This window comes from Myotis daubentonii, chromosome 1 (assembly GCF_963259705.1).
Source record: "Myotis daubentonii chromosome 1, mMyoDau2.1, whole genome shotgun sequence".
Lineage (NCBI taxonomy): Eukaryota > Metazoa > Chordata > Mammalia > Chiroptera > Vespertilionidae > Myotis > Myotis daubentonii.
In genome coordinates this window covers 112,719,380-112,738,129 of record NC_081840.1, presented here as the reverse complement: position 1 = coordinate 112,738,129, position 18,750 = coordinate 112,719,380, and the positions used below count along the sequence as shown (strand labels likewise).

Here is an 18,750-nt window from a genome sequence, read left to right as displayed (position 1 = left end):
GAAGAGACACATGAAAAAATGCTCAAAGTCACTAATCATTAGAAAAATCCAAATTAAAACCACAATGAGATATCACCTCACACCTGTCAGAATGGCTATCATCAAAAATCAACAAACAACAAGTGCTGGCAAGGATATGGAGAAAAGGGAACCCTAGTTCACTGCTGGTGGGAATGCAGACTGGTGCAGCAACTATCTAAAACAATATGGAGTTTCCTCAAAAAATTAAAACTGGAACTTCCTTTTGACCCAGAGATCCCACTTCTGGGAATATATCCTAAAAACCCCAAAACACCTATCAGAAAGAATATATGCACCCCTATGTTCATAGCAGCATTATTATAATAGCTAAGATTTGGAAACAGCCCATGAGTCCATCAGTAGATGAGTGGATAAAAAAAAGCTGTGGGCCAAAGCCGGTTTGGCTCAGCGGATAGAGCGTCAGCCTGCGGACTGAAGGGTCCCAGGTTCGATTCCGGTCAAGGGCATGTACCTGGGTTGCGGGCACTTCCCCAGTGGGGGATGTGCAGGAGGCAGCTGATCGATGTTTCTCTCTCGTCGATGTTTCTAACTCTCTATCTCTCTCCCTTCCTCTCTGTAAAAAATCAATAAAATATATATATATTTTTTAAAAAGCTGTGGGACATTTACACTATGGAATACTGTGCAACTGTAAAAAAAAGGTATCTCTAACCCTTTGGGACAGCATGGATGGACCTGGAAAATATTGTGCTAAGTGAAATAAGCCAAACTGAGAAAGACAAATATCACATAACCTCACTTATTTGTGAAATCTAATGAACAAAATAAGACCTGAAGCAGGGAGGCATGGAACAGACTGGCATACCTCAATGTGGGGTTGGGAGGACAATAAGAAATTCGTGCATGGAGGGGGCAGGAGGGGGGGTTCCCTCAGCCCAGCTGTGCCCTCTCACAATCCAGGACCCTTCGGGGGATGTCCAACTGCCGGGCCTAAACTGGCAGTCGGACATCACTCTCTCAATCCAGGACCCCTTGCTCCTAACTGCCTGCCTGCTCGCTCCTTAACACCCACCTGCTCGCTCCTTACAACCCACCTGCTTGTTCCTTACTGCTTGGCTCACCACTCCTTAGCGCTGCCACAGAGGTGGGAGAAGTTCCTGCCACCGCAGGTGCGCTCGCCAGCGTGAGCCCCGCTTCTGGCTGAGCGGCGCTCCCACAGTGTGGGTGCACACTGTCCACCAGGGGCAGTTCCTACTTTGAGCATCTGCCCCCTGGTGATCAGTGAGCGTCATAGTGACCAGTCGTTCTGCTGTAAAGGTCGCTGGGCTTTTATATATATAGATATCATAGCCTATGGACACGGGCAATAGGGTAGTGAAGACCTAGGAAGCTGGGTAAGGGTTGGGAGGAGAGGGGAAGGGGGAAATGGGAGATATCTGTAATATTATCAACAGTGAAAGATATTTTTTAAAAAATTTTTTAATTAAAAAAAGAAAAGTTTAAGTGAAAACCCTGTTGTCCTGGATTTGAATTAGAAATATCGATATGAACTCATAAATTAGTCTTACTTTCTTAGCTTTATCCAATGATAGAGTCTAGAAACCATGACCAGCCCAGAAGCAAATGGCACACCTATTAGCCAGAATATAGTTTCAAACTATCACTCTCCACTAAAAGAACCAGGAATTCTTAGATAGGTGGCCAATTCAAGATCTGGGACTACATAATTATAAAATAGATTGAAATATATCTTAATATCTTTTAATATTTTTAATATACTTTAGGAAGTTCTCAAAGACAACTGAGTTTATGACCAGAGGACTCAAGAGCCAAATTTTAGAGGCTCCTGCTAGCCATTGATGGGACATCGGTGAGCATCAGGAAAAAGAATAACTACCATAGATTGAATGAAACACATCACATATGTTAAATTCATCCATTTATAAATTATAATAATAATAAACTAATAGGTCACCATTAGAGAATGTTAGAGGAACCAACTCATTGTTCTGAAAACTGATAGATAAAAGAGTCAAGCATTTACTAACAAACAAGCTGTACCACTGGGTAACGGGAGAGTAATGGCTAGGGCACGGTTGGGGAAGGGGAGGAGTCTTTAGCAAAGACTACAGCTAATGTAAGAAGAGATAATCGAATATAATCAGCATTTTTCAACCCTGAATGAATTAGAAGATCTGGGCTTTGATCATCAGTGGCTGCTGACATCCCCAAAAGACAGGCAATTATACACATCCTGAGAAGTAGTCTCACCAAAAAAATCAAACCTTTCACCCGTTAAGGCCTCTTCTAGATCCAACTTCCATTTTACAGGAAATACAGAAGCCAGAGGAGTATGTTAAACTGTCCCATGAGGATGCAGTCAGCAAAATCCTGACTCTGCCAAATGACTCAGTGCAAGGGGAGAAAGCGCAGAAGAGGGGAACTTACTGATTAAAAGGGATAAAAGGCGTATCAGTCACCTGCAGTGTGCAGATCTGATATGGATTCTGATTTTTTAAAAAAATATTAAAATTTTATGAAATTCACAAGATAAGTGAAAATAGGAACATTGACTATCTACAGGGGTGGGCAAAAATCAGTTTACAGTTGTGAGTATGCAAAAGTTTATTCTTGTAGTATTATTTATTAACTAGAGGCCTGATGCATGAAAATAAGCTTGGCCCCCACCGTGGCAGCGACGGCTGCCTCTGCCTCGCCCCCGCCACTGCGGCTTCATCTGGAAGGTTGTCCGAAAGGACGTCCAGAAGGATGTTCAGTCTAATTAGCATATTATGCTTTTATTATTATAGATTATTGTATTATTTTCCATACAAACAACTGTAAACCTACTTTTTCCCACCCCTGTATTTAAAAACTACGGAATTGCCCTGGCTTATGTTACTCAGTGGTTAGGCCTGAACCAAAGGGTGGCAGGTTTGATTCCTTGCCCTGGTCAGAGCGCATATGGGAGGCAACCAATGTATGTGTCTCTCTCGCATCAATGTTTCTCTCTCTCTCTCTCTCTCTCTCTCTCTCTCCTGCCTCTCTCCCTCCCACCCTCTTTATAAAACATCAATGGAAAAAATATCCCCAGATGAGGATTAACAAAAAAATAAAAAACAATAAGAACTATGTATTATTAATTTCTAGGTGTGATAATGGTATTGTGGTAAATTTGGTTGTTGTTAATCCTCACCTGAGGATATTTTTTTTCCATTGATTTTTTTTTTCTTTTAGAGAGAGTAGAAGGGATCAACTCTGCAACCTAGGTATGTGCCCTTGACCAGAATCAAACTCACCACACTTTGGTGCATAGGCCAACACTCTAATCATTAAGAAACACTGACCAGGGTGGTATTGTGGTAATTTTTATGGAGTCCTTATGTTTTAGAGCTACAAACTGAAATATTACAGAAGACATGATATGATGTCTACATTTGCTTCAAAATAACCCGAGGAGTGGACATGGGTGGGTGTAGCTGGGACATGACTTGAATGATTTGATGGGTGTTGAAACTGGCTGACAGATGCAAAAGAGTTTGTTTGAATATTGTCTCCTTTTGGAGATGTTTGAAATTATCCATTAGTTGTCCTCTGCAGTGCGCCGAGCTAATAGACGGCCAAGAAATCCAACCTTCTCTCTTTGTGCCCATGCAGTGCTCCAAGAGCTGCCAGGGCGGCTTCCGGGTCCGGGAAGTACGCTGTCTGTCAGATGACATGGCCCTAAGTAATCTCTGTGACCCTCAGTTGAAACCAGAAGAGAAAGAATCCTGTAACCCTCAGGACTGTGTCCCTGAAGTCGGTAAGTAGGGATCCTGGAGTAAAGATTCATCTTTGTTAAGCTCTGTCAAGTTCTCTGGTGTGAAATGCCACATCCATCTGGAGTTCAGGGGTCAAAGAACTTTTGGTATGTTAAGTTTATAACCCTGGATGGTGAGCCAAGCCACCCACCAAAAAATAAACTTAAATGTGAATTGATTAAAATGGTAATGCATTCAGAGACTTGGTTCCATCATCCTTAGGGTCAGAGTAGTGAGATTTTAATGTCATGTTTAAAGAAAAAGAAAAAGCCCTACCTGGTTTGGCTCAGTGGATAGAGCGTCAGCCTGCAGCCTGAAGGGTCCTAGGTTCAATTCCAGTCAAGGACACATACCTCAGTTGCAGGGTCCTCCCCAGCCTGGACCTGGTCAGGGCACATGCAGGAGGCAATCGATGTGTTTCTCTCACATCGATATTTCTCTCTGTCTTTCCCACTCTCTCTTCCACTCTCACAAAAATAAATGGAAAAATATTCTCAGTTGAGAATTTTTAAGTAATAATCTACATACTAGTATATAAAAGGCTAATATGCAAAGTGTCCCCTTGGGAGTTTGACTGGGAGACCGGGAGTTCTATCGCTCGCTATGATGTGCGCTGACCACCAGGGGACTGCAGGGAACGTGGCGGGCGGGTGGCAGCAGGGCGCTGAGGGAGCGAGGGAAGGAGGAGGTGGGGAGGTGGGGAGGCGGGGAGGCAGGGAGGCAGAGAGATGGGGAGGCGGGGAATCTGATTGGCCCTGATCGCTGGCCAGGCCTAGGGACTCTACCTGTGCCCAAATTTCCTGCACTGGGCCTCTAGTCCTATCTAATAAAAGAGAAAAATGGTAATTGGCGTACGACGATACCCTTTTCATTGGCTAATCAGGGCTATATGCAAATTAACTGCCAACTATGATTGGCAGTTAACTGCCAACTATGATTGGCAGTTAACTGCCAACAAGATGGCGGCTAATTTGCATATGTAGGCACAATGCAGGGAGGCAAAAGGGAAAGCAGGAAGAAGCCCCCTGCCACAGACAGTGATCGGAAACCCAGGGGGGAGCTAAGAGCTGGGGGGCTGCCCCCCAGCCATGATCAGAGAATCAGGCGCCTTTGCCGCCCTGGCCAGTGAGAGCAGGAAGTAGGGGTGGAGCCAGCGATGGGAGCTGGGCACGGTCGAAGCTGGCAGTCCCGGGAGCTAGGGGTCCCTTGCCTGGGCCTAAAGCGGAGCCCACGATCGCGGGGCGCTGCAGCTGTGGGTCCCCGCTGCCCGGGCCGGACGCCTAGGCCAGAGGCCTCAGGCCTGGTCAAGGGGCCGATCCGGTGACTGGTGATCGGAGGGTGATGAGGGTCAATTCCTCTGACCGAGGCATCAGGCCTGGGTGGGGGGCGGAGCTGGGGATTGGGGGGATATGATGGTCCCCTTGCCCAGGCCTGAAGCCTGGGTCAGAGGCGTCAGGCTTGGGCGGGGGGTGGAGCAAGCGATCAGAGGGAGATGGGGGTCCCCTTCCCAGGCATGATTCCTGGGCCAGAGGCCTCAGGCCTGGGCGGGGGCCAGAGCCAGTGATCAGGGGGAGATGGGGGTCCCCTGTCCAAGCCTGACACCTCTGGCGGAGGCGTCAGGCCTGGGCAAGGGGCCGATCAGGCAATCGGAGGGTGATGGGGGTCTACGCCTCTGGCCGAGGCATCAGGCCTGGGCAAGGGGCCGATCCTGAGATTGGAGGGTGATGGGGGTCAACGCCTGAGGGCTCCCAGTATGTGAGAGGGGGCAGGCTGGGCTGAGGGACACTCTCCCCCCCCCCCCACACCCAGTGCACGAATTTCGTGCACCGGGCCCCTAGTAGTAATAATAAAGAAAAAGAAAAACGCAGGCTCTTAGTGCACACCCACACCCCATCAGCAATAGGCAGCAGGACCAGGATGGAGAGCCCTCACCTCGCTTTCTCTCCCCAGTAGTCCAGGCTGCCCCTCGTGCTCAGAGCATCTTGTTCTCTTCTGCTACAGATGAAAGCTGCAAGGACAGATACTACAACTGCAACGTGGTGGTGCAGGCCCGCCTCTGCGTCTACAACTACTACAAGACTGCCTGCTGCGCCTCATGCACTCGCGTGGCCAACAGACACGCGGGCTTCCTGGGGAGCAGATAACACCCCCGCACCTACCCAAAGAGCAGAGCAGCAAGTCTGTAAGAGGGTGACTGGCAGGCTGCTGATCCACCAGGGTCTCCCTGGCCCAGGGCGCTGCCGGCCAATTTGGTCACCAGCCCCGCCTTCAGTAAAGTGTCCACGCGGTGCCCAGGCGCAGAGCCACAGCTCTGAGCATCGCCATCAACTGAAGTTCCCTCCTTGGGAAACCTGGAAACCTCTAACAGTGCTCTCTGAAAACCAGTCAGGGGGGCGTTCAGGCAGCTCTCAGCCAACCCCTCCTGGCACTTTCTAAGGCAGCAATTTAGCCCTGACTGGGCACTGCCTCCCCCAGGGGGCTATTGGCCTTTCCAATATCAGCGCCTCCTGGACAGTCAGAGGGGGCAGCACCCGTACCCCAGGGCCCGAAGCCTTGCTGAGATGCCGGCATCCCGTTACCTCAGCCCCGCTGTGCCTGTCCTCTTTCTCAAAGACATTAAGTTGTTTGCCTGCCTCATGACACAAACATCTCATGTCATGCAGTGCTTTATTGTTTCACAGGTATATTCACAGATATTAATTCCTTAGCAGCTTATAACACCCCAGAAGGGAGGCCGGGAATGAATCATTGTCCCATTTTACTAGCAAGGAAGCTGAGACTCATTGACCTCCCAGCCATATTCACCTGTTCAGTGGCAGAGCTGAGTCCCAACCCCCATCATCTGACCACAAAACCCTGACCCCAAGGCCTGTCCAGAAGTCTTAGGTCTGCAGGATGCGGCTTCATTTCAGACCAAGAGTGAGAATTTCCTAATTAGCAAACGAAACGCAGGTCTTTGAATTCTTCCCTCCAACCAAAGGTCAAAACTTTATCCCAGCTTCAGTTGTTTCAGAAGTCTGTTTCCACCCATCCCTTCCCCCACAGTCACAGGCCCTCATCACAGGACCCTGCAGCTTTCATTAAGCCCCGTCCTGGAAGAAACTCTCCCCTGAGACCATAAAGGCGCTGGGTATCACAGTCATTGCCTGAAATTCTGACTTCCTTTCCCAGTGAGATGTTTTCCCTGGAACCGGAAGTCAGGGTCCCTTTGGCCACAACAGTCCCTTTCTGGTCCCAGAGCAGGTTTCCAGAGCTGTGTGCTCAGCCCCTCCTCAGCCACCCTGCTGGGCTGTTCTCCACACGTGCCTGGTGGAAAGTGTAACCAACCCACACCAGCAAAAACCTCGTTTCTATTAGAAAGTGTCTCCCTTTGGTCTTTTTGATTTGATTTATGGATTTCTCTCTATTACTTCAAATCCTTCCTTTCTCACCCAGGACTGACAACCCATGTCCCCGCCCCCCTCCAGACAGGGCACTAACACCTACATTAATGGAGCCAGTCTGGGAGGAGGGGCTGTGAGCTACAGTGGCAGCTTCATCAGAGGGCTCTTCCCTGACTCACCTTGCCTAACTCTAGCTCCAGGGCCTGCAGGGGTCAGTAGGGGGTGGGGGTACAGTGCCTATTGAGAGAGGAACTCTTTGAAAAATCCATTAAGAAGAAAATATATGTACATTAAGAAAAGTACCAGGCTAAACGAATTGTAAGCTCTTAGTACTGTGGTCCTGGGCCCATTTCCCTTTTAAAGCAAGCCTTAGCAATTGAGTTTCTCCCAGGAGCCCTTTAAACCAGAAATCTGCTAATTAGATGATCACTTGCAGTTTTTGGAAGCAGTATCACCACTTAGTCTGACACACGCTGTGTTTCCAGGGATTCTCTTTGGCTTTCCTGTGAGTGTCCTCTTGCTGGGGAGCCCCAGCACCACTCCCCAGAAGCACCCCCTCTCTCCTGGTTCTTATGGGACTCCTGCAGAGAAGCAGGCGGGAAGAGGCCCCGCTCCTCCGGCCACCAAGTGTGTCAGTGATTTCATCCCGTGTCCCCCCTTCCTTTCGCTAGAAGTTTTTTGCTTCTAATCACAAGGGGAGTTTGTCCTTGACGCAGCAGCCTGCTGAACAAGCCAGCCATCTGCTGGAGTCCTTGCAAGAGGCTGTCTTTACACGTGGGAGGGCAGGGTGGGTCAGTGGGTGGGAGAGCAGGAAGGCTGATTTCACCTCAAATTAAGGGAAAACCTTGTAGCCATTCCAGCTGCTCATCAGGGGTGTGGCCACCATTTGTGAGCGCGCTCTCCATCCTAAGCGGGACTTCTCTGTCGCGTGGCAAGTGAACATCCGGTTCCCTCCACCTGGGGATGCTCATGATGCGCTGGTCAGTGGTGGCTTTGTCTCTGACATCTGACAACGTCCGTGGCTCCCAGATGCTACCTAACAGTTCTTTAAAAGCACAGCGATCCTTCCGTGATGACCGCGTGATGACGGCCGTTGTGGAACTGGGTTGGGGGGGGGGGAATCTCATGACTTCGGGGGAGGGGGCGGAAGCACCTAAACTCGGGGGCTTTATTCTCTTCCAACAAATAGCTGAGCTATTCTTGGAATTCATTTATCTCTGGAGAGTTTATAAATTACTAGAATGGGGGGTTTATTCGTTTATTTGTCTTAGAAATCCAGTTTTTACTCATTTCCTAGCTTCTCGTGTCAGCATCCAAATGCCTTTGTCCTTAGCACAGCACATCAGATAAAGTCCTTTGATATTTCCAGTGACAATGACGACGATGACGACGACGGGGACGGCGTGCCTGTGTAGGGAGTCTAAGGAAAGCTCCCCTTTTGTTGGCTCCCTCCCTCCAGATGTGTCTCCTCGCCCTTTCCTAGAACCTATGAGTTTGCTTTCTCCTCTGCATTACTTGCCACCCCCTTCTCGGTCCTCTCCATGTTCTATTAACTGGCCACAATGCAAAACTGAAATTTACATTTGATGGTGCTTTTTTTTTTTTTTCTGTGTACTGGATTGCCTCATTCTCTGCCCTGAATTTTAAAATTAGGTGAATTTAAGCTGTTACCTGTTTTTCTCACAAACATCAACAGAGCTCTAAACAGAAATAGTTTCCCTGCCCTCAGGGACGCAGTGTGACAGGAGCTCTCTGAGCTGTTCCTAACTGTGCCTTTGGCTTCTCTGACCCAGGGTTCTTTTTGAGTTTCCCTTTTTCATTTCCTTGAATATGTATCATTTAGGTATCCTCAGAGTGTTCAATATTCAGCACTCTTTTTCCTTTAAAACAAATGGCTTTATAGACAGATGAAAAAATTGGAAGCAAGCTTAATTTATTTCCATGCAATTGTGTGGCAGAGAGAGAAATCCAGATATTATTAATATTACTAGTATCATGCTAAGCCAATGTCTTTTTAAAAAAAATATGGCCATTTTAGAATTTAAATATCAGTTCTTTAATGTGGAAGAAGACACAAATATAAGTGGTAAAAAGAAATAGGACTTACCTTAAAACAGGCTTCATATTCAAACCTGAAGGAACTTATGCCAGCATGGCAGGTGGGGGCCAACATTTGATCCGTGCTGTGTAAAACATTGTCAGTGTGGCTGGAGGGGGGAATAGTGCCTTGCTGGTGAAATTCGTAGATGGCATTGGCATTGGAGAGCTAACAGCGTGGGTGGCAGGTTCTGGACCCAAATGATCTGGAAGACTATTGACCAGGAAGGAACATATAGTCCTACCTTTGGGTTAAAAAAAAAAAATACTATACAAGTACAAGGTGCGGAAGATATAAGAGTTTTGGTTGACTAAGCTCAGTGTGAGTCAGGAAAGTGGGATGGAACCACAACAAAATTAAACACAAAACACTTGGGCTACGTAAGGAGAAGACGCTGGTGAGCGTGTGCCCTGTTGTGGGGAGTGTCACCTGTGTGTAACATTCAGCTGAGCATGCCCAGTCCTGATGAGCGGTGCAGGCTGGTCACAACAGAGGAAAAGACTTTATGAGAACGTTTAGCCTGGAGCCCTTGGGAAAGCTATCCAGGAACAGGAGATAAATCTACAGGGAGGCAGATTTCAACTCTGGCAGAAGAGCCGGCTTTCTGCCAGTTAGAGCCTTCAGGAGGTAGAGCCTCCCTGGCCGGTGGTGGCTGACCTGTCGCTGGCGGTCTCCGCAGAGGCTGAATGGCCCTTTGTCGGGGATGCTGGAGAGGGGATTCACGCACGCAGCTGGGGCAAATGACTTAAGGTCCTTACCAAGTCTGGGTTTGGGTGACTATAAGTAGAACAGTTTTAAATGATTCTTCTGGCCTGGAATGGCCAGTGCAGGCACGCCTACTTCCCATTCCTGTGTCTGCAATTTGGACCCTGTGTCGCACCCCTCCAAGCTCAATGCAGCCACTAGGAAACTGGTCAGAGCTGCCCCGACTGGTCCTGCTTTGTAGACGAGTAACCAAATGTCCCCATGGACAGTTCCATGCCCAGGGTCACATGCCTTGATGGCGGCGGAGCCTCTACTAGACTAGGACCCTCTAGTACCATCTCTGTTTCTCAGTTCACCTTCCTTTCCTGCACCTTTGCTGGAGCAAAGTAACCCTCTCCACCCGAACAGTCCCGCCGGCGGGTTACAGTGGGAGCCTCCTCCGTGCTGAGGACCGTGACCATGAGAGGCTGGGAACTCCCAACAACTTCCTCACCAGCTTCCAGACTGAGCCCTTCGCCTCAGTGAGAGGAAAGCCATCCTGTTACCTAACTAGCCGCACCTGCCTTGACCCCCACGCCCCCACCATTCAGTTTGACAGAAGGACATACTTTGTTATAACTTATTATTTGTTCTTTGTAAATACAAGATGTTTATAGGAAATGTGTATTCTGAACTCTATTGACAGAATGAGTCACTACACCAAAATAGTTCTCTTATTTAGAATAAGTTAATTTTAAAGGGACCTAATAGGTATTTATTTACATATGCAATCCACGTTTGTGTAAAATCATTTGATCCTACTAACCCAGCTTCCTGGAAAGTTGCTACACAACGTCTTACCCTAAGTCCATAGTTACGATTTGTACACTGATTAGTCAAATTCCTTGGGTTTTAAGATGGAATATAAATTACTTGGCTTTTCGACTTGCTCAGGGCTTTTTCCCCCTGGCATTGTGTCCGTCTAGATTGCCACCTTTTCATCTTAAATATTTTTTTTTTGCTCATATAATATGCCCTCTCTTCATGCCCAAACACTTGGAAAGGGAAATAATGAGGGTCTTCCCCTGTCTCCTCTGTCTTGCCTCCTCCATGAGAGTCACCAGCAGTGAGTTGTGGGAGCTCGGTTAGAGCCCTGGGTGAAGCCGAGTCTCCCTCCCCGCGGGGCCCCGGGGGCATGAAGATGCCTTTGCTGACCGCCCTGTGTCCGGGCCCCCTGGGCACTGCTGAGTGGGGGCTCTGGGCTTTCCTGTCAATAACTGCATAGTCAGGAGCAAGGAGCCCCCTGAGTACTCCACTGACTGTGTCACCTTGTGATGTTAAATTATTGTTTAAAGAGGTGGAATGTGAAGGTGAATTATATGAGTAAGTACGGTCTGTTTTCTCTTCAGCAAAAAGGACAACTATTTTTGTGTATGACTAATTTATTTTTATTATTGTAAAAATGCAATAAACTGGTTAAGAGATCAGCTTTGTTAACACATTTGTGCTCACATTGCTTCAGACAGTCCCCTCTACAGAGAAGAACCGGGCCCTTCAGAGGCGGTTGGCTTGTCAGACTGTGTTCCGGGCGCCCTGGGGGCGGCGGGGCCACTTGGAGGACAGGGTCCACCTTAGACACAGAGGCTGTGAGCCTGTGGTCTGTGCAAGTCCTCAGCTTGGCTGTGAGAGAATCACCGGGGAGCTTACGATAACATATTCAGGAAAGTGGCCACCCCCAGGGTGGCCCTTTTCTGGTCTCTTTTTAAACGTCCCTCAGGCAGGAGAAAAGGTGGGGCCCACTGTGCCATTCAGTGTGGCTCCATCTCCCAACTTGACTAAAACTTCTTCCAACTTCCCTCGGGCTGACTTCGCCTTGGTCGCAAGTTTAGCAAAGTGTTTGACAAGATCTTTCAGGTTATCGTGGTGTGTAATAAGGTGACTATGATTTAGGTCATGACACTTCTGGAAAGTCACGCTGGCTGAGATCGCTAGTGGAGTGCCTATGAGCTCTGCCCCGACTCCATCCTGCACAGCATTTCATCAGTCACTCTCAGAAACTTATTATTATGCCCGAAATGTGCTTTCCAGCCCTCCCACCCACCTTTTTCCTGCCTGGAAAAATCTTCATTTACTCTGTTTTCAATTGTGGTAGAATTCATGTAACCTAAACTCTTTTCCTTGTCTTAAGTGTACAGTTCAGTGGCGGTTACTGCATTCAGTGACATGCAACCCACAACAGTTCAGTATCTCCCAATTCCGTCTATTCTGCAATCCTCAGCCCGTGCTGAGCACTCTCACACACTCTATCTTGTTGACTCTTCAACAAGAAGTTAGAATGTTATCCCCCTTGATAAATGAGAACTCGGAGCGGTTTGGTGCAGCTGCCACTTGGTGGCACCAAATTTCCACAGTCAGCTTCCCCAGAGGCGGCCTGTCTGCCCAGCGCCAGCTCCCCAGGGCCTGGCATGCTCATGGTCCAAGCCGTGCTAGTTCCGGTCTCTCTCTCCACACCAATTCCAATCATTGGAAAGCGGCTGCATGGGCACTGGATGGGTGCTTAGCTGTTGATGACATGTCTGGTATGGTTTAGTTTTACCAAGCTTGGTCTGACCGACCGGGTCCTAGGCTGCTTTTGAAGATACACAATCACCACCCAGAGGGAGGAAACGCGCCCTTCTCTGTTCTTGAGACCAGACCCAGATGGATCACTTGGGCTCCAGTTCAAGGGACCACATGCCATACACGTTGATTGAACTCCAGGAAAGAACCCAGAGATGGTGGCCAGATGGTGATTGGAATGGGGGGTGTCTAGAGGGGGAAACTGTCTTCAACCATCTTCAGAAATCTCCAGAACTATCAGGATAGAAGACAAGAACCTGGAAACGACAGCAGATCGGCAAAGAAAAGGGGCAGGGAATTGGACTTGGCTCAGAGAAGAGTTCCTGTAATAGAAGCTTCACAGTGGGAAAGGCATTTTGAGAGACTGTGAGACCGGCAAAAAAAACATTTGGGCAGAGGGAAAATTTGAATATGGACTGTAGTGAGGATGACACAGTGGAATCGTGTGAAACTTCTTGGATGTGGTGGCTGGTGTCTAGTCGAGCAGGAGTGTGTGCTGCTGCAGTCTTGAGGGTCAGAGGCCCTGATGTCCGCAAATCACTCTCCTGGCGGCTGGCACCGTCGCCGTGTGAGTGCCCTCTGTGGGTAGACCGGGTACGTGCAAATGAGGTGAGCACACTGGTGGATACGAACAAAGGGCCTGTGCGTTCATTACACTGTCCTGTACTTTTCCAAGGTTGGACATTTTCCAAAATAAAAATTGGGGGGATAAATTACAAAATAAGATAGAATTAAGAGAACTAACATGTTTTTCAGTTTTCACATTTGTCTAATGACCTAATCACCTGGAGTGCTCCTCAACACGCCTGAGCTCTCTAAGGTACACAGACACCCTTGCTCCTCTCCCCCACGGTGCCTTGTGCAGCTGTGTATCCGGCACCGGGACACGCGCAGGGCACCCACAGAGGCGAGCACAGTGTCTGTAAGGCCAGCTCGTGCCCCAGGCGATCCTCAGGTCAATACCTTTACCGAGCACCTGCCATGTGCCAGATATCCTCCAGGTCCTTTACATGGTGTAGTTTAATCTTGACAACTCTTAGGAAATGAGCACTTCATTTTGTGGCCATTTTATGGATACATAAATTGAGATTCAAAGAGAGTAACTTGACCAAGGACATAGCCGTTAAGTGGCAGGGTCAGCCTTAGGTTTTTATCATGCTTCATTTTGTAATGAAATCAACTATATTTTAAGTAATGTTGGGACTCCCTCCCCGCCCGCCCCCTCAGATACACTCATCTTCAGTTCTTGAGGGTGAAGACCAGGCGTCGGTGTCCTGGAATTCGCAGGGAATTCTGGGGCTGAGAACTACTGGGAGGGGCGTGTGAGTCATCTGGGTCTAGCCGGACTTCACTTTCTGATTCGATGACTGGGATGTGGCCTGAGATTCCGCAGGTCTTACAAGCTCCCAGGTGAAGCTACTTACTGCTTTGATACTGAGGCACTTAAATTAACCCTTCAGAAAGTTGCAGGTTTCCTTGTTTTTCATTGGGAAGTTGAGCCAATGACTGCTGAGATTCTTTATGAAACAGTGATCTATAAAGTTGAGATCCTTCTCCTTAATCTACCAGTTTGTTCCTCACTCAGTGAAACACAGAGACTCTGAAAGTGTTGGGCATCTTTTTACACACGACATGCATTATTTAATTTTTTAACCAGATAATCTGTGCATCATCCAGGCATTCATTTGGCCACACTTAGAAGAAAATCCGACTACACTGACTTAGGGATTTGTTTTGCTTTCATAGTGAGAAGTCAGAAGGAAAGCAGTTGCTGGCATCGGTCAGCTTCTCTGCAGTTCTCTTGGCCTCTTCCTCAAGGTTGCAAGACAGCTTCTCCGGCTCCAGCTCTTTCATCCAGCTTTAGGGCAGGAAGGAGGCAGGGCAATAGCACCTGCATTTGTCTCCATTTGCTAAGAAAGCAAACATGTTCCTAGAACCCCTCCCCCCAGCAAACAAACTTCCACTTAGATCTCATTGGCCAAAAGGGCTCCATGCCACCTTGGCTGCAACACAGAGAAAGGACTGTCCTGATTAGCTCTGACCAATCAGCATCCACCCGCAGATGCTGGACACACGGTGGCGCGGGGCGCAGGGTGAGAGCACAGACTTGTGGGGAGGAGCAGCGGGGTCCAAGCCCTGCCCTGCCCTCTCCTCCGCGCTGGCCTGCGGGGAGCTGCTCCTGATGTGGTGTGAGGCTGTACATCTCCCCTTAGTCAACAAATATTTATTGAGCACAAACCTCGTGCCAAGCACAGTTTGGGGCACTGAGTCAGGTAGACTTTACAAAATGCTGTGCAACCTGAAACGTTTGCAGATTAAGGAGACCCCCCCGTCCGCCCCCAAAGAAGACAGATGGAATCAATGCAGCCAGGCTTCCAAAATAAATGGCAAATAAGCGGACGTCATATCTGCCTCTCCGTTTCCTGGCAGCTGGGATGGACGGTGCTCGGCAGATTTTATTTCAGACCAGGCAGGCAGGGAACGCGCAGGGCAGTGCCTCCTCTGTGCGGCACCACCAACACCTCCTTTCATACTGACAACCACCTGGCAGCGGGGGACGGATCTCCCGCCGGGGAAGCCGGGTCTCAGCCAGCTGAGGAAACTTACTTCTGATCACACAGGTCAAGGGCTGAGGAACTCAAACCCACGTCAAAACTTATGCCTGTTCCTCTTCAATGCTCACTCTCCATGTGTGAAGTGAAAGTCCTTTTAAAGCTACACTTGACCCCCTGAGTGTGTTCTGCGCGTTACAGCCGAGGCTGCTGTGGCCTCACAGAGGCTCCCTGGCTTCGGGCGGAGAGCCGAGGGCACTGGCAGCTCTTCTGTGACATTCTCTCTTTCACACCATTGCCTCCAGGAAAGATGCGTCCCTGCTACTTCTGTGACCTGCTTTTACATGTGATTGTAAGCCCGGACTCAATCTCTCACCCTGACAACAGAATTCGTGGCTCCTAGCTCCACCTGAGCCCTGGGTGGTCTTCCCTGTCTAACTTTTACTCTCATCTTTGCCTTGTGGCTCGCTGACACATGCCCCACTCACCCCCAATTTATATTCTCAGGTAACGATCCTGTTTGTCTTACCTATCCTATATAATAAAAGCCTAATATGCTAAGTGTCCAGTCATCCATTCAACTAATCAAAGCTTAATATGCTAAGGCTGCTCAACCACTCACTATGACATGCACTCACCACCAGGGTGCAGATAGTCAACAGGTCAACCAGTCGCTATGACATGCACTGACCACCAGGGGGCAGACGCTCCAACCGGTAGGTTAGCTTGCTGCTGGGGTCCAGCTGATCCGGACTGAGCAAGACAGGACGGACATGCCCTGGAGCCCTCCCACAGTTTCTCCCCGGCTGGCCAACCTCCCGCGTCCCTCCCTGGCCCTGATCATGCACCAGTGGTGTCCCTCGGCCCGGCCTGCACCCTCTCCCAATCTGGGACCCCTCGGGGGATGTCGGAGAACTGGTTTCAGCCCAATCCCACAGGTCAGGCCAAGGGACCCCACTGGTGCACGAATTCATGCACCGGGCCTCTAGTTACTATATAACAAACTATCCCCCAAACTTAGTGGCTTAATACAACAGCCATTTGATTAGTTGTCATGATTCTGCGTGTCAGGTGCCCACAGGTACGCTGGGCACAGATCCTGTCTTCTCCTTTCGATATCCACTGTGGCCGGATTGCCCAAGGCAGCTCCTTCACGCCCAGGCCTGAGGCCGGCTGAGCTGGCGGCACTGCCTGGCCCAAGGTCCTAGGTCTAGGGCCTCAGTTTTCGCTGCTGGCTGGAATCCTTGCTTCTCCCCTGTGTAGTCTCGGCACCTCACCCTCTCCAATGTCCTCCTCATGTGGTCTCTCCTTGTAGCTTGGGCTTCTCAAACATGGTGACCGGAGGAGGAAGATCACACGAGAGAGGAAGAGGCTGCCAGAGCCCTCGAGGCCTGGCTGTGAAGCCCCAGACACCACTTCTGCCTCATACCATTGGCCAACGCTGACCACAGGCACCCCAGATTTGAGGGGGGAGGCAAGGCCCCTCAGCCTGCCCTGACCTCTGATGTCTGTGTCTCCATTTACAAGTGACTGAAAGTGAATCTCCTTTGGGATTCACCTTCAGTCACTCACTCATTCAACAAATATTTATTGAATACCTACCCTGTGCCTAACACTCTGGTCGGCACTGAGCATGAACCAGTGCACCAAGGGGAGCTAAATTCGAATGGGGGAGACAGAAAATGGAAACAAACAAGTAACTTATGCTGCCATGCGGCCATGTATGCTATGAAAACAGCGAAGCTGAGGGATGAATGGGACATGGTGGAGATGGGCAGGGCACCACAGGGACAAACTAGCCACAGGCAGGTCTGGGTGAGGGCAGCGAGGGGCAGGGAGGTGCAGAGGCCTGCTGCACTGGAGCAGGTGCAGAGTGTCCAGAAACGGAGAGAACAGGGAGCAGGGGGTGAGGAGGAGATGAGGTCAGTCGCCTTGGAAGCTGGGAAAGACTTTGATTTCCACTTGAGAGAGACGGGAGGCCAGTCAGGCATCCAGGCAGAGGAGTGATGGGATTCAAGTGAGGTCAGCTGCCTGACAGGGGCTGCACGGCATTTACTGTGCCCCAACCGCCTCCTCTCCTGGGTTAGACCGCTAGCATTGGAGGCAAGCTGAGAAATACCAGCTCAATGAAAACGCTGACTTAGGAAATCCACTTAGCACAATGTAACAAAAGTGATAACGCTGAATATATCCTTTCACTTAATAATTCCCTGCCTGGGAATTCATCCTGGGGATAGAATATAATAACACAGAGTTGTCAGGAGTGTTTTCATAATGTTTTTTCATTTTGTATTTTAATGTTAATAATAATCTTGTTACAATAGGCATGAACATATATACTCCATTTTCTAGTTTACTCTTTGTGGCCAGATACCATTGGTTCCAGCATTGGGACCAGGTAGTATTAGTTTAATTGCCACACGCTGAGCTACTATGAGAAGAATGGAGTCAAATTTAGTATTAAAAGATGCATTCCTTGCTGCCAAGCAAAAGCCAAATTATGTCACAGACTTGCTGTTTGAGATAAGGGTCTTCATTAGCGTGTGTAGACAAGAGTTGTAAGTTACCTGTCATTACTGCCAAACCTAAAAGAATTTGCCCCCTTTAGTTGGTCCCTATATTCATGTTGGCAACTGAGTTTCAGCAAAAACATTATATATCTTATCAATGTTGTTGCTTTTAATGTTGTTTGGCAATAGTGTTTTTACTTAATCAGCAATTTCCTTTTGATTACAGAGTTCTATAACAAATAGTTATAATCCCTCTACTTAGTTTTATGTTTTAAACATTAGTGTTAAACATTAAGTTATTCTATTCAACCTTGGGGATGAGTGAAACAATTATTTTCCTTTAAACTGTGTGGATGTTACTCAATAGAGAGCAACACTGTAGTAACTAGCAGTTGTTCAGACCATTCAAACATCTTTTCTGCTGCCGGTTCACTGAAAGGCAGCACCGTGGCTGCCACAGGAGCCGCCTGACAGGCTGGTCCCACAAGGACTCGGAATGGGCAGCTCGTTTATCCTGGTGGCGACCACGCTCTGGGAGAGAGAACAGGCGGGGCTGCTGCCCTGCTACACCCACGTGGGAACGCCATTGTGGGGACCGAGAGAAGATCCCTCAGAGGGACCCCTAGGAAATATCATTCCCTCCTGAAGTGGTTTGTCATTTTACCCTTTTTCTGTTCTGGCCTTTTATTAACACTCTTTCTCTCCCTGCCACAATGATCAGCAGCTCTGTTTTCACATCTCTCTTTCCACATAATCTCTGATTTCTTTTCAATTGCAAGTAAATATTTTAAAGCTCCTATGACAGAATCAATGGCAACGTTGGCCATGGGTGTGACAGCAGCAGGAACTGATGGGGGCTGCTCCAGGCCAGGCCCGATGCCAAGCTCTGCACAGGAGCAGTGAGCGGGTTCCCTCAGACTGGTAGGCACGAGCAGAGCGCAAAGCAGAGAAAAGAGAAGCAGACTCTGCCGGGGAACTGGAGGAAGCTTTCCAACGTTTAGTCAGTCGTTCAAGAAACAGTTATCAGGCTCCTTCTACGTGTCAAACCCTTATACCAGGTAGACAAGATTCCTGGCCTCCTAAAGCTTACATTCCAGCTGAAGGGGACAGGCAATAACAAGT

General features: G+C 48.8%; 1 protein-coding gene across 2 annotated transcripts in view; it reads left to right on the top strand.

Moving 5' to 3' along the window:
* THSD4 (thrombospondin type 1 domain containing 4) overlaps nt 1-8,265 on the top strand; it is a 590,633-nt gene extending 582,368 nt beyond the window's left edge. For both annotated transcript variants that reach the window (XM_059658415.1, XM_059658426.1), the window contains 2 exons: nt 3,640-3,784; nt 5,784-8,265. In XM_059658415.1, the coding sequence (XP_059514398.1) occupies nt 3,640-3,784; nt 5,784-5,926 (288 nt within the window). In that variant the 3' untranslated portion in view covers nt 5,927-8,265. The remainder of the gene's footprint in view (nt 1-3,639; nt 3,785-5,783) is intronic.
* Nucleotides 8,266-18,750: the final 10,485 nt, after the last annotated feature.